Here is a 20,075-nt window from a genome sequence, read left to right as displayed (position 1 = left end):
ATAGGGTTGGAGAGACTTAGGGGGCAGAGCCAGGGGCAGAAAGAGTTTACACATTTTTAGAGAGCTCTGCTCAACTATATCAGCATTGGAGAAAGACTTTGAATCTTAAGCCCAGAGGGCATAGAGATTTCTAGTCCTTGTCTCTCCAGGAAGACCCTTGGTTTAGGAGGCAGCTTGCTCTCCTTTTTCTATATTGTCAGAGCTCTCCAAAAAGGAGTGGACCTTTACAAATTTAATTGGTGCTGGACTGGCAGGTATCAAACTACGCTGTCAGTTGTACTAAGTTGCAAAATCAAGAAAAAAGGGAGGTGGCCAGTCCACTGGGGATTATTTACTTTGCCCTTTCATTTTCCTTTCACAGAATCTCAGAAGTGGAAATTGTTGAGGATTTAAATGCAAGGGCTGAACTTACCCTTCCTCCTTAATAAAGGCTACCAAACCAAAGGACAAGAATAGCCCTGAGACAGGAGCCAGCACAAGGTATCCCTCTCAAAACATGGCATGTTTCAGAGCTATAGTCTCAAAAGTTCTCAGAATTAATCCTAAGCCACAGTAGTAGCTATATATAGGAAAGATCGTTTGACCTCCGGAGGAGAAAGAAAAATAAACAGTAAAAATATTATTGTCTGACAGTTTCCCTATTTGCATTGCAGAAATCTTGGCAAAGCGAACGGAGTGATCAAAGATATGACCTGCATGTTTCAAAGAATAACGTACTGTAAGTACATTTAAGTAGCTACCTAATAATCCTGGAATTTTCTCACTAAATCTACAGTTGCCGTTCTTCAGAGAGAATGAACAAATACCTCGTTTTCTAAAACTACTGAGCGTGTATCTCTTCCAACACATCATGCACTAGACAGCAAGCTACTTTGAAATACTTTGGGAGTATTTTGTTACGCCATAGAAACCCAAGGTCCTACAGGACTGGGATGGGAGAAAGAAATAAGGATGCCGAGCCCCCAGATCCATAACTGTGTAGAAGCAAACCCGTTACTTCTGTGGAAGATCTTAAACCCATTCAGGTTTGGGGGGAGAAAAGATTTCCAGTCCAGCCAGCTGCTACGATCCATTGATGCAGCCACAGCTGGTTCAGCAGCCCACTTCTATCGCAGGCTAATGGCATCTGTGTATTATTTTGCTATTTTCATCTATTTCCCTGGTCTGATAGATGTTGCCATGACTCTACTCCACCACCCCTTTTTGTGTGCCTGCTAGAGCCTCAATCCCGTAGCTTCTAACAGTCCATCTATTTCCTCCATTTTATTCTCTGCGATCTTGGACCTCTCCTTCCCCAGCCTGTTGCTTCTTCTACCTTTCCAGTTGACTAATTCCTGCCTGTTCAAATCCCTCTTAAAGAATTAAGGAGAAAACACACTGTAAGTTATCACAACACTTGTGAACACTGCTTATATATTCTATTACTGTGCCTGTGGTCTACTTGGGCTGTGATTTCTTTGGGCCAGAAACTGTACCTAACTCAATGCTGCATGCTGTTAGAGCAGGAGTCTATTCCTGGAATATGGACAGGTCCTACTACAATATAATGACTAATTTTAACTCTAAGCAATCTTTAAAGTGGTTTCAGCTTTACAATACCAGTTTTAGGAATTTATAGAGCTCTTTACATATTGGAAGTGTTGAAGAAGATAACCAATGGGCTGTATGTATTATCCAGAGCTGGAAAAAGGGAAGTAGGACAAAAGAAATTCATTGCACTGTGGAAACATTTCATAATTTTGGCAGTTACTAGTTACCCAAAGTGAAGAGGAGCAATTCCGAGCAGTGGCTTTACTGAAGTTCAATTGATCCTTACTGGATTCCACTTATATTCTACGAAGTACCTCACAGCCTTGAATACGTGTATCAGAGATGGTCAGGAAGCTTCTTTACATAAGAAATACATAGAAGAAAAATTACAAGTTGGGGGGAAGGGGCAAAAGTGGTCCTGAGTGAGAAACACAGCTGCATCTTTTATCTCAAGGCCACAACACTTTTGTCTGGCATTTCCAGAAGAGGAGTAAATGTTTGTGCGCTCAGCAGCGCACAGGATAACCTCAATGTTTCTAGGACACATCTTTACCGTACAAACACACAGCTAATGTAAAGAGCACGCACAGTGAGTCTCTCAGACTTCCTGCAATCACCAGATCTACAGCAAAGCCCAGAGCAAATTCAGTGTTTCCAGGGTCCACAATTCCTCTCTGCGCTCTCCCCTCCTGCGCAGAACCCAGCACCTATGGGGAATGGCTCCACAGCAGCTCCCACCAGGCCATCAAACATCCTGGGCAAGCACAGTTTTCTCAAATTCTGCCTGGCAACTTTTCTGGGTAGAAAAGATGATGCTTCTTAGGAAGTCAAGGAATTAAAGGTTAGTGGAGATGGATGTTGCCCATGTCCTCCAGAGGTTAACTCAAAAAGCCTGCATTAAGACATACTCCTCATAAAGAGTGGACACATCTGTATGCAACTACATCTACAGTAAGGAGAGACCAGAGCCAGCTAATAAGGAAGAGGACGTGTCTGACAGGCACTCAGATCAGGGCTTAAAAGCAAGTACTTTTGCATCCACTTTGCCTCTTCAAGAGATGTAGTGGATTAAATTCCATATTGTAGGATAAAGGCCAGGGGCAAATGTACAGTCTTTTGTTGCAGTATGGAGGATGAATGCCTAATTCCTCCATCCTAAGGCATCCTAAACACAAAGCTGCCTCATAGTGGGGGTGAAGATATTCTCCTTTTCCTTCCTGCCGATGGTGGTCTGCTAAAGAATGCTGCTAGGAATAAAACAAGCAAGAAGGAGCCTGGCTTCAGCCTAATGGTCACAGCTCTCTGCTCAGAGGAAGGCTACCTGTGATTTCAAACGTGGCTTGCTAAATGGCTTCACCTTCCTTCAATGGCCATCTAAAATTAAACACATTTATGTTTCTGGGAGTAGGGAAGGTAACAGGAAACACAGAAAACAAAAAAACCCCTGTGTTTATGGGACTCCTGCCCACAGAAAATACTGGAAATCATCCAATAAACAAAGAAAAAAAAAAGTATTTCAAGACATTCAAACTCCCAAAATTCAGGAAAGCACACAGAAATTTCAGGTTGTACCCAAAATGTGCAATCAAGACTTTGAGAGGTTGCTAGTACTGTGTTCCAGTAAGAGCTGTTCATTCTTTCACAGAAAAGGAAAAGTGACAGCTAAAGGACAATGTCTGAAGAGAAGGAGGAGAAACAGGATTCTCAAAAGAAGCCTTGAAAGCATTTCATTTTATGCTCTGGATAAGAGAATAGTGATCCGCTCTGGATCAGGTGTTTAACTACTTCCTCACACATCAGGTCACAAACAGTTGACAGTGCACCTCTTAAAAGGCGGCAGAGCTGGCCTCCAGGAATCAAGGATCCATTCCTTTAACTTCATAAACTGTGCTATGTACTTCAGCAGGATAACTTGGGTTATGCAAAATAATCTGGGTTCAGAATACAGTATTCCAATCTCTATGCTAATTTCCTGTAAATTGTCACCATACCCTATGGTATGTGCAGGGATGATTTAGCAATTACATCATGCTAGTAACACAAAAGCATTTCTATTTAAAGGATGTAGGATAAGGGGGTTTGTTAGTCTAATAATTCTTTACTTTTTAGATCTTGACGCTATGTGGCTATTACCATGTTATCTGGTGAAGTCGGGTTCCTGGGTCCTTACTTAGGGACCAGGATATATGATCCAGTTTTCAAAAGCAGAGTTGTAAGCAAATCTCACCTCCTTTTCTAGGAACTACTGCCTGTTTTATAGCTTTACAAATCAATCACTTAGCTATTAATGTGCCTAAACAGAGAATCATAGAATCATTTAAAGATGGAAAAGACCCATATAGATACAGGAGCTTGATTTTACACCTTTATTTATTTTGTCTTTAAATTTTCGATTTGCCTGCAAAATAAAGCTATTACCTACAGATCTGTTGACCACAGAGAAAGAAGTAGCATCTGACTCTCCCCAGACATCCTGTGCTCCACTATACTACTTATGGAAACTCATTTAATATCCTGCTGAGCCAAGTGCAAAACGGCTGAATTAAATTCCCACTAGAAAAGCAATTAACATCGTGAAAAACTTTCCAGGATTTCATCAGATGGGCTGGCTAAAACGAGAACGCATGATTTCCACGATACCCTTAGTGAGTGGTGGAGCGAACACACAACAAAGGCAGGAATACCAGGGGAGCGATCAAAAGAGTCCTGCAATGAAACCAGAGCCATACCAGTGCTGCACGGTGCAGGGGATCAAAGGTAGCTAACAAGCTCCCCCAGCATAACGTAGACTTCATCAGAGCATGTCTTCATGCAAAGAAAACAGATGCTCATTTACAGTAATTAATATAAGAAAACAGAACCTGGCCAGTAATAATTCTTTTACTACACTAGTAAGGGTGCAACCATGTAAGCAGAACTTCTCCAGCTGGAGAAGGCTACAACGGAATTCATCCACTTTATTGAGTGGAAGACTCTGGGCCTATGGCTCATGACTAGTACACTGCCACCAGTCAAGCCATCTAAGGCCAAATGCAAACATTTCTCCCCTATTTCAGCTGCATCCTGCTTTCAGAAATTGTTAAACAACTCTCCCCCTCTATTCTGCACTGGTGAGGCCACAACTGGAATACTGCATCCAGTTCTGGGCTCCCCAGTTCAAGAGAGACAGGGAACTATTGGAGAGAGTCCAGCGTGGGGCAACAAAGATGATGGAGGGATTGGAGCATCTCCCTGATGAGGAAAGGCTGAGAGAGCTGGGACTCTTTAGCCTGGAGAAGAGAAGGCTGAGGGGAGACCTTATTAATGCTTCCAAGTACCTAAAGGGTGGGTTGAAGGAGGATGGAGCCGGACTCTTTTCAGTGGTTCCCAGTGACAGGACGAGGGGCAATGGGCACAAGCTGGAACATGGGAAGTTCCATTCAAATATGAGGAAGAACTTCTTCCCGGTGAGGGTGGCAGAGCCCTGGAAGAGGCTGCCCAGGGAGGGTGTGGAGTCCCCTTCTCTGGAGATCTTCAAGACCCGCCTGGATGCAGCCCTGAGTGATGTGCTCTGGGCAACCCTGCTTTAGCAGGGGAGTTGGACTGGATGGTCTCTAGAGGTCCCTTCCAACTCTGACAATTCCATGATTCCGGGATCTTGGGCTGCAGCACCAAGCTAAAAAGGAGAGAGGACACTCAAATATAAGGAACAGGAACTCCCAGATGAAATCAACTTTAGAAAAGTCAGGCATGAAACCTGTTAGCTACTAAAGGCAAGCATAAACTAATAAGCATATGTATTAGTTATTCTTCACAGCAGTGAGTGGATTTAACAATGCAATCTTTTGTCCTCATTCTCCTGGGGTGAAGAATTACAATTTGTGGCAATAGAACGCCACTAGCCTTTCAGAGCTTTACTAGATTTCTAGTCTGACTCACTTACTTTTCAGGCTGACACAATTTTTTCTTTTTAACAATCATTAACAGTTCAAATCATCCAAATAGTATTCTTATTTTATAGGACTTCAGACCTTATAAATTCATAGAACAATAGATGGGAAAGACTTATTGGGTTAATTGCCCCATCTCCCAATACCATTATAGGATGGATTTCTGTACCACATTTCTGAACATATTTCCTGTCTTGTCTTAAATGGTCTTTGGCCGAATACAGAATAATTCAATTATATCATCTTAGGAGGGTTTTTTAATGATATTTGAGAACATTTTCTACTCTAATCCTCCTTACTTCTACTACTAGAAGTGGAACCATACAGGATTAATGTTTCTCACGGGATGCTTTCATACTTAAACGTTTTAACACAAGAGTCAAAACCTTTGTTACTCATCACACGATTGTGTAATTAAAAATATAAAAGCATAATAAATGACAAATGAAAAACAGATGTGGCAGCTGTTTTGTCAGCTGGAAACACAAAAAAAGTCTTCAAATCATCAGACAAGGAATTCATGTCTACCTTTAGCTCATTTAGACCCCCAAGGATATGTGGAAGTCCTCTTCTATAATCCACCTGCACTTCAGTGACTTTATATTTATGAATGCTACTTAGAACTGACAAGGATTTTGTAGCACTGAGGTATTCTGAACTGAATGAACTAATACGATCATATTATCTGCTCTCAAGATGTTAGGTATTCCAATTAAGCTCTACTGACCTCTCACATAACTGCTGAAATATATGAATGGAGCTAATGGAGCCTGGCTTCCTGAAGACTGCGGAAATTACTCAACAGGATTTTAAGTCAGGGTTCAGCTTGCAAATGCTTACATGATCATCTCTCATTTCTCTACCTACTTATTTGAAGAACCTGTAAACTAAATCAGATAATTCACATCCTACCACCTAACACAGTCTGAAACTCCCCAAGACATGAACATGAAGGTCTATGTGTCTGTGTGTGTGTTTGTGTGTATATTAGCATATGATATTGGCTATTGTTCTTTAGGAAGCCCATGAGATCTAAACCTATGTCTTACCCATTCTCAGTTATGCTGTTTTTCCTCTACTGTGAAATAGGGATATGAACAGGTGGGACAATTACTGGCCAAGCCTGTCATTGCTTAAGAATGTACATATAGAAACATCCATACCATCAGAGGCACTGATTTCCACTCATTCTTACTTCAGCGAGCTTGCTAATTATAAAAATTTCTGAGGTACAATACATCCAAACACCTGCTGCTCTTGTTCGGTTCTGAATCTCTTCCAGACTTGTAAATCCTTCCTCTTTATTGCTGTTCAATAACAAAAAAGCAAGCAAACGCAATACTCAGCCTAATCCAGTACATGCTCAGGGTGGGTCCTTTCCAGATTTCCTGGCATGAGCAGCACACAGTCCCTGCCAGTTGAGCACTGACTCTGACCAAACTTGTCTGGAGCAAAAGACAGACACCACCAAAGGGATGGCAGAGGGAGGAGTGGAAATAATTACTTTCAGCAATCGCACCCCAACCAAAGGCAAAACAATGAAAATTAAGCAGGAAGGGTGGCACATGGTGGATCTCTGCAAGAAAAGATAATTTGGGAGCTTGTCCTGCCCAAGGAGTAAATTGTTTAGTGGGAAGATGTTTAACCTGGAACATGGCAAGTAGGCTGACTCCTGCAATCTCCCAGAGGCTGCCTGTGTGCCTGGGTATAAGTCAATCTTCACACTTTGCACCTACTCAGCTACTGACAACGATACTCAGGTACTGAGGTTTCAGCTGTACCAGCAAATTAAACTGTCCTGGCCTCCAAGACAGGAGCATCCTAACTCCTGCCCCGTGCCTGGGAATGGTTTGCAGTATCAGAATACTCATGCCTAGAGATGCCTGGGGCACATGACAGTGTGCTGGCAGAGACATGACCTAACTCAAGCAGGCATGCAGGGATCTCTGCTCTGGAGAAGATACTACTGACAAACTGGACCATGCAGTGTGTCTCATACCTGGCAACTAAGTTAATTTATGTGGAAATATTTAACCAGCTTTTCAAACACAAGTATTTTGAAAAAAATAGTCGTCTGCTTTAAAAAGTTGAAATTTATTGGAGACGTGCAGTCTCAGTCACCCAGAGGTATGGAACTATACCCAAATTCTCACAAGTCAGTGGCACAGCTGGGAACAGAACGTCCTAAACATTTTCTGTCTCTTCTTATAACTTACAAGCAATTTTATGGCCAAAAGTCCTGAAGACACGAACGCAATTAAGTCTACTGAGAATATTTTCCTATAACAAAATGGTGTCTGCATCCACATAACAGCAGGTGATTTTATTACAGTATTTAGAACAGGCAGAATTCTAGCATACCACATTTTGAACTTCAAGATACATTAACTGGATACTACTAGGAACGAATCCTCACTGACATGTATTTATACAATGGGTATACAAAAATAAATGTTATAGTACAAACCACTTAAGATGAACTAAGCCAAACCAAGTTCTAAATACACATGAATTTCCCTGAAATAAGAAGACTTACTAGTTTTTTCCAGTGGATGGAGGTAGTAACTGGATTTGGAAGGCAACAAAGAAGCTAATGGAAAGTCATCCTCAGGGTGGGAAGTCTTAAAGTTCATAATACGCACTCAAAAAGTAGAATGTTTTTTTCCCCCCACCCAATCTTGACCCAGAAGAGATTTTCTGTTTGAGCAAAACTGAGCTAGCTACCCAGTTACGACTTGAAAAGCTGTCATCTCCACACGAGTCCCCACCCAACAATTGTACAAGTTGCTGAGGCATCTATCAATACACATGTACACTAACCCTTAAGTATTTGCTTTTGCTACCACAAATAATGATACCAAGCTATAGCAACTGTAGTTTCTAGTAAGCATAAACAAGAACCAAAAAAAAAAAAAAGAAAAAAAAATTAAGTCCATGAGAAATCAACTGTTATTCTGTCCTGGGCTAAACAGTCCCTCAGGCCAATTTAATTACATTATTACTTCATTTTGAAGTATCAGAGCCTCTTTGCTTAGAGAAAATGGCCAATACTTGAAGTCTCACAATTGCATGCTTATTCATTAGGAAAATTCAGTTAAGATCCATTTCTTTAAATAAATCAGACATTCAATTTTTTACTATATTTGATTGATTGAAGCACAGCTCACTTAGAAATGCAAGCAGTCTCCTTCACTGAAGGTCAAGGTTTAGTTTTGTTGGGTTTTTTTGTTTTGTTCAAATACAAGCATTTTGCACTGCCTTACAGTAAAACTTGCATTCTTTTATAAGAAAGAATAAATAAATGCATTTTGAATTAAATCCTACATCCATGCACACCTTTACTCTTCTAGCTCTGCTTCAGTCTGAGTGACTAGTACAAGACCACACTGTTCTCCCATATGCAGTGCAATACTGATTTAAAGGATGAATAACCAGCAAAGTCCTTTTCTGTCATTATGTCATCAAGGAGGGATACAGCTCCCTTCTGGTGTGTGTCCTTGAACACCGTTTCCAAGCTGACTCCTTAGCACATGGAGCAAAGCACCATGAAGAACTTTGTATGCTCAATATAATATTTAATTCTCATATCAAGAGGCCACTTGATGGCTTTCCTACCTCCTGTTTGTGAGCCATAGGGCTGTACACTCACGTTGGGAAGTCATGCATGAATTCAGGGAACATCTGGTTCATGAAAAACAAACTGAAATCCTAGTGAAAGGGGTCACTGCAGCTTTAACATTGCTTTATTTTTAATTAAATTGTATCTAGGTGACTAAAAAGCCCATGTTTGGAAGATGTGTGGCTTTTCAAGTAGGTCTAGCAGACCTGCAGTAGGATCTTGAAAGATGGAAGTCTCCCTCTCTCCTGCCCAGTCATGGCTCCCCCTCATTTCTTCAGCTATTTGCTACTTTGGTTTCTTCTCCTGCCTTCATTCATAAAAAAACAAACGTGTGCTTTTTAGCAAGTATCAACCTCTTACACTGTCTTAATGGTTCCTCAAAGCAACAAATGCAACATTTCCAATTTCAACATGCTACTTCTTACTGGATTAATAGGACCTAGGGCTTTTGAAAATCACACACCACTAGACATATTTAAAGACTTCAGTACCAGAACTAACACTAAGCTTGTCCACCTGCCCTCACCTGTGCTGTATCTTCTGAAAACAGAGCCCACTAAATCCATCTTGAACTGGACTTCCAAAAGGTAAGGTCCCTCCAGAATCAGTAGGTTCTTTGAAGATGTAAATCCTTTATTACATAAACATTGGTTCCTACTATCCTTTTTGGCCTTTAAAAACAATTCTACTTGCAACATGACAAGAATCCTGAAAGAGAATGCTATGCCCTGATATACCCATGAAATCGGTCTTTGAGGACCCTGCCACTGTGCCTTGAGGCTACTCTGCCAGGGCTGTGGCAACATGACGGCCACACTAACTCTGAAGCTCTGCCCGCTTCCTTAGCTGAAAGCAGGCACATCCCACGTCAAAATCCTTTTCTCACTAAGCTAAGCAAACAACATTTAGAAAGCAAATGGAAACTGGCTCCCTCTCATCCAAATTACCCAAGAAAACAAGTCAAGGAAATTCCCCACGTATTTTTGTTTCTTCTCTATAATCTCAGCATTTAGGCATTTAAATATTGATCCAAGATTATGCCTGCAGGGCAAGATGAGGCCTTCTGAGTCTAAACCCAGTAGTAAAACATCCAAGCAGGTTTGTTCATGCAACACTTGGGTTTCCAGCACACTGTTCCAAAGTTCTCTACGCATTCCCGTCATAATGCTTGCAACAATAAAGTATTCAGATACTTAACAGCCCTCTTCATAAAAATAAGTAATTCTCAGCTGCATCTTTCATTCATAGACTTAAAAAAATAAAGGATACTTTAAAAATACTCATTTATCTAAGTACAAGGATTATAGCCAAATACATTTCAAAACGCTTGGGTATATGACAAAGCATATCTTTTTAAGCATTTTAGTTATTTTTTGGAGTAGCATTCAGGGACCAGCAATTTCAGCACAATAAAATAACCTTATGAGCAACATCAGAAAGTAATGTTACAGATGATGATGCAAACTTAATAGATATGAACTTCCCAGGGTTAAAAACCAGATCTAACAATCCACTGTGAAAAGCCTCAGACTCCAGACAGACTTTTCATACTTTAAAAAAAAAAAAAAAAAAAAAAAATCCTATTCCCACGCAACACCAGCTCATAACTCTGTAAGCATGCTTTAGAAAACAAACTTGACTGGATGCAACCCTGAGCAACTTGATCTAATTTTTAAGTTGGCTCTGCTTTGAGCAAGGAACTGGATCTACAAATGTCCTTCCAGACTCAATTACCCTGCAATTCTGACACACAAGAAGTTTTGCAAGCCCCAGAAGTCTGTTTTCCCTGTGGAGCCTCCAGCTCTACAGTTGGATGCTCCACTGCCGGCACGGTGGGAGGCTAAATTGTCCTGCAGACTCCTTCCCCGACAGAGTGTCCGGCACCTATAAGGACTGTGCTCAAACTAGAGTCTTCCAAAAAGTAACTAATGGGATCTCTCTCCTTGACATGATTGCCTGCTTTCATGAACCCTGAAGGTGTTTAATACCTTCACAGGCACTGTCTTGATCACTCCTGTCAAAACCAAAATTGGCCAACGTTTTCCAAAGATACTAGTGAGGTCAAGACAGACAAACAAGAAAGGCAGAATAATCACATACACGTCATTTCATTAGGGGGTGGGGAAGGAAAGACCTCTACACTGTAAATGACAAGTGCTTCAAAATTAAGGGAATTCCCTTGCTCCCACTGAAATTAAAGACAAAAGGTTTTCTGCACTACAGGGGAGAAAAATAGGATCCTAATAAATATATGGCTACACTCACACTTCCCTTTCTCTGAAACAAAACCATCCTATTTTACCACAGCATGTCCTGCAATAATAACAGCAGGAGTGGGTTTCCCCCGTCACACGACTGGATATAAGGAGCCCTCAAGAAAAGAGAACAGTGGGCCAGAAAAAATTTTCTTTATTCTGTCCACTGTTGCTCCCTTATGGAGAGGGGCAAGCTCCTGTGTCCTCTCCTGGAGCCAGCCCTGTTCCTCTGGCACTAACAAAGCCTGGAAAGAAAGTCAGCACCAAGGCTTTCAAGAGAATCTCCTCCTGGAAGGGAAGAATGGGGAAGAGCAGGAGCTTTCCCACCCTTTCCCTTATTCAGACTCCTTCTTCGCAGCACAAGCGAGCACTTGAAACAAGCAAACGACCTCACCTTGTGCTGCCCAACCTTGTCAGCACAAGTCTTTACAATGTCATGGAGGAGCACTGACATCAGCAACAGTAGGGACTGTACAAACAACCCAGAGCTTGGCAATCACTTTTTACGTCCACTTTTGCTGTCAGTTCAGGATCAGACAGAGCCACAGACCTTCTAGGGAAATAACATAGTCCAAACTTGACCTGATTCCTTTGTGCTATCTTCTGTCCTTTCTTCCAGCGGAGAATGGGCTTGAGAGTCGGTAGGTCCTTGTCCTCTTTTCCTCTTTCTATGACGTGTTCCCCAAGGCTGTACGCAGCTTCAAATACAATGGGAGATATGACATCTTTGACTCTTTTCTGTAAAAGAAAACAGAGATTTTACCTGTGCATACAGGCAAGTAAATTTTTACGTACAATCACAGAATAATTAATTAGTTTTTGTAGTCAATGCTGCCAACAGTAAGCAGGCTTTTTTACTCCTGTGCTAAACAGGAATGAGCGCATTATACCAACATAAGTCAGAAAATAAAAATTTTAAAAAAATCCAACAAAAATTAGTCTTTTGGGAACTACTTGTGGTTCCACTGAATCCCTGGCATGCTCCCCACACCTATAAACCAATTATTTTTTCAATAAAATCAAGACATTTGCTTAAAAAATAAAATAAATTAAGATGTGTTTCCATTAGTTCTGCACAATATGGAAGCAAAGAGTAAATCTTATTCAATTCTAGGGCTTCTAAACCCTGGTCCTTGATTGAGGTCACCTCCAGTGTGCTCCATGTGTTAAAACTCCACCTTGCCATATCAATTAAGTGAATGAATGAATGGCTAAAGATATCAATTTGGCTATAAAACAAGGCTACAGACATGCAGGGGCAAGAAAAGCCATCTTCCAGCATGGTTCTGAAAGCAAAACTCTCAGCTCCGCAACTCTCAGCACAGTAAAACTTTCACTATATAAAGGAAGAAATTTTCTCAAGTTTCTAGGCTTCATACCAGATGAATTATGAGGCAGGCTGAACATGAGCCAGCAGTGTGCCCAGGTGGCCAAGAAGCCCAACAGCATCCTGGCCTGTATCAGGAAGAGTGTGGTAAGCAGGACTAGGGAATTGATTATCCTACTGTACTCGGCACTGGTGAGGCCGCATCTTGAATACTTTGGTCACCTCACTACAAGAAAGACATTGAGGTGCTGGAACACGTCCAAAGAAGGTCAACGAAGCTGCTGATAGGTCTAGAGAACAAGTCTTACAAGGATCATAGAATCACAGAATGGTTAGAGTTGGAAGGGACCTTAAAGATCATCGAGTTCCAACCCCCCTGCCCTGGGCAGGGACACCTCCACTAGAGCAGGTTGCTCAAAGCCCCATCCAGCCTGGCCTTAAACACTTCCAGGGATGGGGCATCCACAACTTTCCTGGGCAACCTGTTCCAGTGCTTCACCACCCTCACAGTAAAGAATTTCCTCCTAATATCTAATCTAAATCTCCCCTCTTCCAATTTAAAACCATTGCCCCTTGTCCTGTCACTACACTTCCTGACAAAGAGTCCCTCTCCGGCTCTCCTGTAGGCTCCCTTCAGATATTGGAAGGCTGCTATGAGGTCTCCCTGGAGCCTTCTCTTCTCCAGGCTGAACAACCCCAGCTCTCTCAGCCTGTCCTCATAGGAGGGGTGCTCCAGCCCTCTGATCATCTTCGTGGCCCTCCGCTGGACCCGTTCCAACAGGTCCATCTCCTTCCTGTGTTGAGGACTCCAAAGCTGGACACAGTACTCCAGGTGGGGTCTCACGAGCACAGAGCAGAGGGGTAGAATCACCTCTCGCGACCTGCTGGCCACACTTCTCTTGATGCAGCCCAGGATGCGGCTGGCTTTCTGGGCTGCCAGTGCGCACTGCGGGCTCATGTTGAGCTTCTCATCCACCAACACCCCCAAGTCCTTCTCCTCAGGGCTGCTCTCTAGCCATTATCCTCCCCAGGAGCAGCTGAGGGAGCTGGGGTTGTTTAACCTGAAGACAAGGAGGCTCAACTACCTGAAAGGAGGCTGTACCACAGCAGGGGTCAGTCTCTTCTCCCAAGACGTGAGGGACAGGACAAGAGGAAACAGCCTCAAGTTGTGCCAGGGGAGGTTTAGATGGGATATTAGGAAAACTTTCTTCACTGAAAGGGTTGTCAAGCATGGGAACCAGCTGCCCAGGGAAATGGCTGAGTCACCATCCCTGGAGGGATTTCAGAGACCTGTAGATGTGGCACTTAGGGACATGGTTTAGTGGTGGCCTTGGCAGCGCTATGTTAATGGTTGGACTTGATGATCTTAAAGGTCTTTTCCAACCTAAATGATTCTATGATTCCAGTACACGGTGCCACATTATTCATCTGATGGGATGAATCCTTATTATTCATTGTCTTGTTGTTGGAGGCCAAGCCACAAAACTCATACCATTTGTCCCAACATGCGATGTCTAAAGCCAGTTTGCTCTGTGAAGACAAAATGCTCATTGTGCTCTGTTCAGTCTTGACTTCCAAAAACCAATTTACCAGAAAATGGAGGTAGCAAATGCCCTACCTTTTCATAGGCAAACATCCCTCTTAAATTTTAGCTACTTAAAAACTCGGCATGAATTCAGTGCAGACAAAACTGAGGCAATAAATAAACACCATAAGTTAGCACAACAAGTCTTCCAATGGGCTAACTCTCAATTTTGCCCTGCATCAGTTGTGGGCTTCTCTGAACACAGCCTGCCAACCGCAACAAGGAATTGAGATGCGATGTAATTTAAACTGCATCTTCTAAATGTGGGAAATCTGGGCACTAACTGGCTTTCTGAACACCCTGTTTGATCTGTTTCAAGGCAACCATTTGCTCTCTCTAATACAATGACTGGCCACAGATCTTTTGAAGTCAGACAAAGATTAGTGGCTAACCAAATTCCCAAAATCATCGATCAGCTGGGTGAATAACAGGAGAAACCAAGTTGGGTGACATTTATCTTCCTGCACCCTGATGCCTCCAGCCAGTCCCTGAATTCCCTCCCCTGTTACCAATGTCTGCCAGTGCCCGTGCTCAGTAGCAGTCCAGAGCACCCAAAGTTTAGACTGTGGCACTGCTTGGAGCAGTTTGTGCTTCCTCAGTAACAGACACAGAGGCAGCGGTGATGGCAGCAGGCAGCTCCGTGATCCCTTCATGCACCCTCTGGGGTGCTGCTAATACCCTTGGGGGAAGAGACACTGACACCTTCAGCCCCTTCCACAATCCCACCCTCGGGGTATGAGGTGTAACATACTAAGATTGCTAAACAACAATACGACAACTCACAGAAGCTACTAGCTTTGCTCTCAAGGAAAATCATACGTAATTACTTAGGCGAGGATTGTAATAGCACACACGTGCACAGAAACAAGGCTATAAAAAAAGCATACCATGCAGCAACAGTGAAACACAAAAAATCACCAGGCAAATCGCTACCTAATCCAATTTTATGCAACCAACTGTGTAGGGAGTAAGCTAAATTAAAATCCACCTATAGTTTTTCTAGCTTTTTTACTGCAGTAATACAATAATAAGTGTTTAATGACTTCTAAGTGTTTTAATATGATCTTGCAGGGTTCAGCCCAATGCCCTTTGAAGTAAAAAGACAAGTTTCCCATTGACTTCAATGAATGCTGGAATGTGCGCCTCTTGTTGGCTGGTGTCTTTTTCTGCTTCATTTTAGTGGTGAAATTGTGACTTCCAGCAGCTAGATTAATTACATGTGTGGATATTCCCTCATCACAGTCCTTGGGAAATATATTTCACATACCCACTTGTCTTTAATTAAGGATGAAAGTATGAATGCTACCCAGTTATTAATTTTGCCACATGTTCAGTCCCTTCTGCTCACAATCCTACAAACATGAAGGTGACAGTCTGTGGGATTTGTCCTCAGTTAAGACAGACAGAGACAAGACAGTTCTGCCTCGCAGGTACACCACAGACTGTCTGGGATGTGAGCACGTAGAGAGAATAATGAATATTTGCTCATATGCAATCTGGAAAATTACTATTTTAGATTCAAAATACACCCAGTTTCTTTCTCTTTCAGTCTACCCAAATGTACCGCTTCCAGTGGTTGAATCATATACTGATGACACAGCCCATGGATTGCTTTTAAGTATTAAGTATTTTAAGTATTCCTGATTTCTAAAAGGAAATCAAAAGATGCAATGACAATCAGGTTTGAGGCAGACTGAAAAATCCTTCAAGTCAAGGAAACTGTATGCGTTCCTTTTCCTATCAGTTACGTGGCCCTAATGAAGTGGACTTACCAAGGGAAATAGTTTCCACTAGCAGCTTTTACAAGTATTCACCATTTTTCATCATGACGTGGCTATACTGAGAAAGTGTCAAAGGTTAAAGACACTTCTGCATCATGAAAAAGCATCCCTGGCAAATCACAGCAAATGGACAGTACAGCTTCATTAATGGAAAAAAATGTCTGAAGGACATTAAAAAAAGTGTAATATCCAAAGAGTTTACATTATCAACAGAAACAATTGTGTAACAAGGGTTCAGTGAGTAATAGCAATAAATATCCAGTCTGTATAGAATCGACATTGCTAAACTGCTGCAAGCTTTCACTATTCCTGAATTAACTTGGGGACCTGAAGCTGGGTTTCCCATGAACCATCAGGTATCTCATAGTAGTTTTCTTCTTCTCACAAGCAGTGGTAGGTTTCTTCCCCTCTCTGTCTTTCAGACCAGATTTCATTCTGGACACAAGAAATTTTGCAATAACGCTTTTGCAGAAATTAATACACTTCAGTGCTAGTAAATTAACCTTCCACAAGTATCTTTTCCTGCAACAGAAACAGTCCTAGCCAGCTGTATCCCCTATCAGGAGCTTCTATCTTTTCCTGCAAGGCACGTTGCACAATAATGAGTTTGAAGAAAAATGTCTTTTGGTATGTCAAGGGTATTTACAGGATGATCCCTCACTATTATCTAGCAAAGACAAAGAACTCTGAGTCCAAAAGAGAGCGCAACTTTAAGAGCATCTAAGAAAGCAATAAGGCATATCAAGACATTTCAAAAGACACCATGGTCTTGAATCACCCTAACAAAGAGCAGGCTTGCCATCTCTTCACTGAGAAGAATCACCTCAAAGAAATACGCATTTTTTAAATGGTGTGGTAGAAGCTGGGCATGGCTACATATTTCTTCATTTTTGTTTTCTGGCTTAGTAGGGGAGAAGAAAGCAAACCAGATTTATGACTGCATTTCTGTTCGCCTTTAGTACCAAAAGGTTCTCGAAATCTGAAAAGTAATCACAGAGCATTGATCAAACATCAGAGCTGTGATTTTGAACATCATTTCCAATTCCCTCTCAAAGATGGAGTGCGATGACTGTAAGAAATAATTTTCTGTGCTTTTCATAGTCACAGGCGAAGGCTCATCATTACAACACAAACACAGGCACAGATTCCAACATCCTAAAGGCACAGTGCCTTGGCAGGCAGCCACTGCCTTCTCCAGCCTTAACTTTGTACTACCAAGAGCCCACACACATCAGGAACTTGGGCAAATTTGGATGGAACGAGACAGGGTTTTAGTCAAGGGATAGGATTTACTCTGCTCATGGTGCGAGTCGTTGCCAGAGAGGACTGGCAGCCCTCTTTCTTGCTTTCAGCTCAGTGCCACAGTAGTCAGGGGACTGTACATGAGCTCAGTAAATCATCACATCTAATTCTCTTTCTTCTACAAGGTGGAAGTCTCCAGCAGGGGCTCTGGAGAGTGCCAAATTCCAGTTCTAATTATGGCCAGTGGGCTGAGAAGTAAATTGAGATGTAAATATTCCCCACAATCTACAGCAAGAGTCCTGCAGGAATAGAGGATGAAACGTGGTCCTTTAAAGCAATTAATATGAAGTAATTTTCAACAGCATCAAGTGAGGAAATATACATAACCATCAGGGGTGACTTTTATGGTTGTCCCTTGCTTTGATCCTTGTTCATGTCCTTCTGGAACTTCTCTCCTCTTTCTCTGATATGTCGGGCCTTTTTTCTGCCCCCTCTGACTTGATCCTGAGGACATCAACCCATGCATAGATTCCAGAGCTATTACTGTATTCAGCACAGCTTTTCAGTACTTCTTAGAATCAAGCCCTGTCTAGTTTGATGACTAAGAACGAATGCAAGAATCTGGCTTTTAAAACACTCAACTTGAAACTTTTAGTCTAAACATATTTATTTCAAGTTTTAAACAAGCACTAATAATAGACTATAGGAATTTTTACAGTCTTAAAACACACAAAATAAATTTGACAATCCAGATTTAATAGATAACATACTAATGATGTAAAATATATAAAGCCATCATGCTCGTGCTAATCCAGCATAATACTTCAATCAGCTTGCAGACCACTATCACACAAGTCCTCAATTCAGCGCCAAAAGATAAATAGTTCCCTGTTCAGTCACATCAAAAATTACTCAAATGTCCACCAGCTTTCAGAGCCAAAGGCCACTACTTCCACAATTTATCAAATGGAAGTATCAGCTGTAGGTCTTAATAAACATACATAATGGCTTATGAATCAATAAGATGTCAGTGCTTGACTTTTAAATTAATTACCTTCTCCTATTATCTCAGTCTCCCTCTCTGAACTGTGAGTCATTCAGGACACACGGCTTAAGTTCCATGCAATTCAATGAAAATATCAATTAGACAAATTTGCTTTAAACTGGAAGTTAGATTTCCATTCAATTCACATGAATAAACGTGTACATCTCATTCTTGCACTGTTCCTTGCAACATTTACTGAGTCCAAGTTTAGATCCCTTGGTGTGAATTCCCAGTGCAAGTTAATATTTTTCAATCTTCTACTGATCTTGTGCAAAAGAATAACCACCTCTGTCCTCAGAAGAGCCTTCCTCGGTCCTGCATTTACTTTCTAGGGCGTTACTATTCTAGGGCTTGTAATAATTTATTTCATATTGGTGCAATTTTAGCATTGATATCACCCCACTGCAAAGGCAGACAGAACATGATGAAGCCAAAATCATCTAGAAAAGATCTCGTTTCCATCCCATACACAAGGTGTTTTTTTTAATATTTTTTTTTCTTTTTAGATCTTACTTTAGTTAAAAGGGGAAAAAACCCAACTGGAAACTCTTTTCCAGAGAAGAGGCTGAACTAGTTTACTTGGTTGGCAAAAGCTCATTTACAAATTACTGGTGAAATTTTTGTCAAATTAATAGCATACAAAGGCAATCAGAGGCCTGATGTTTCAGTAATACATGCTTCTGTTTTCTTTTAAGGTCTTGTGACAGCTACAATTCAAAAAGTAGGCAAACAGTCTTTGTTGTTAAACTTCATACATTACAAGGCTTCTGAAAAATCCCAAAGTTTAGAGCAGGGAAAGAAAGAGCAAAGGATCTGCAGGGTGTCAGTGTTATTTATGGTCAGTGTTCCAAAGAATGGGAGTGCTTCCTTTGTCCTCTTCCCAAACGCGTTACTCCAGCACACAACTGCTTCCAGCAGGTCAGCAACCTCTCAAGTACTGATAACAGGAAAGATGTTGTGGAAGACAAAAAAGCAAATCCTGGAAGAATGTGGTGCTAAATAAACCAGGCGCCCAGAAGCCTGTGAGCATTTAGAAGACACCCTGCACATCTGGCTTCCCGCTATCAGCTGGGGAGTGAGAAAGGTATTACTGAGGTTGGCATGGGAGGGCTTGTGATCAATAGCATAAATACTCTGTGTCAAAGGTTACAAAGGCTTAGCAACAATATATTACTGATAATCCTTTCATGGTAATCAGTAAGTGACTACATACCACCCAAATACGATATAATGCATTAGCGAGCTCAGACCTTGATTTTCCAGCTCAGTACTAAAATGCATTATGACAATACAGTTTCACATCCTACATACATTTGAAATGTATAGGGCAACGAAGCTGGTGAAGGGTCTAGAGAACAAATCTTCCAAGGAGCAGCTGAGGGAGCTGGGGTTGTTTAACCTGAAGACAAGGAGGCTCAACTACCTGAAAGGAGGCTGTACCACAGCAGGGGTCAGTCTCTTCTCCCAAGACGTGAGGGACAGGACAAGAGGAAACAGCCTCAAGTTGTGCCAGGGGAGGTTTAGATGGGATATTAGGAAAACTTTCTTCACTGAAAGGGTTGTCAAGCATGGGAACCAGCTGCCCAGGGAAATGGCTGAGTCACCATCCCTGGAGGGATTTCAGAGACCTGTAGATGTGGCACTTAGGGACATGGTTTAGTGGTGGACTTGGCAGTGCTAGATTAACGGTTGGACTTGATCTTAAAAGGTCTTTTCCAACCTAAATGATTCTATGATTCTATGAAATGTTGGGTCTTTATTG

At 41.7% G+C, this 20,075-nt stretch overlaps 1 protein-coding gene across 1 annotated transcript in view; it reads right to left on the bottom strand.

The window, feature by feature from the left end:
• Positions 1–20,075, bottom strand: part of ITGA9 (integrin subunit alpha 9) — a 233,601-nt gene that overhangs the window by 104,175 nt on the left and 109,351 nt on the right. The window contains exon 16 of the mRNA XM_074150461.1: positions 11,916–12,071. Within this exon, the coding sequence (XP_074006562.1) occupies positions 11,916–12,071 (156 nt within the window). The remainder of the gene's footprint in view (positions 1–11,915; positions 12,072–20,075) is intronic.

This window comes from Numenius arquata, chromosome 7 (genome assembly GCF_964106895.1).
Source record: "Numenius arquata chromosome 7, bNumArq3.hap1.1, whole genome shotgun sequence".
In the NCBI taxonomy this organism is placed as follows: domain Eukaryota; kingdom Metazoa; phylum Chordata; class Aves; order Charadriiformes; family Scolopacidae; genus Numenius; species Numenius arquata.
Note: the sequence above shows the minus strand (reverse complement) of the source record. Positions and strands in the feature narration are given on the sequence as shown.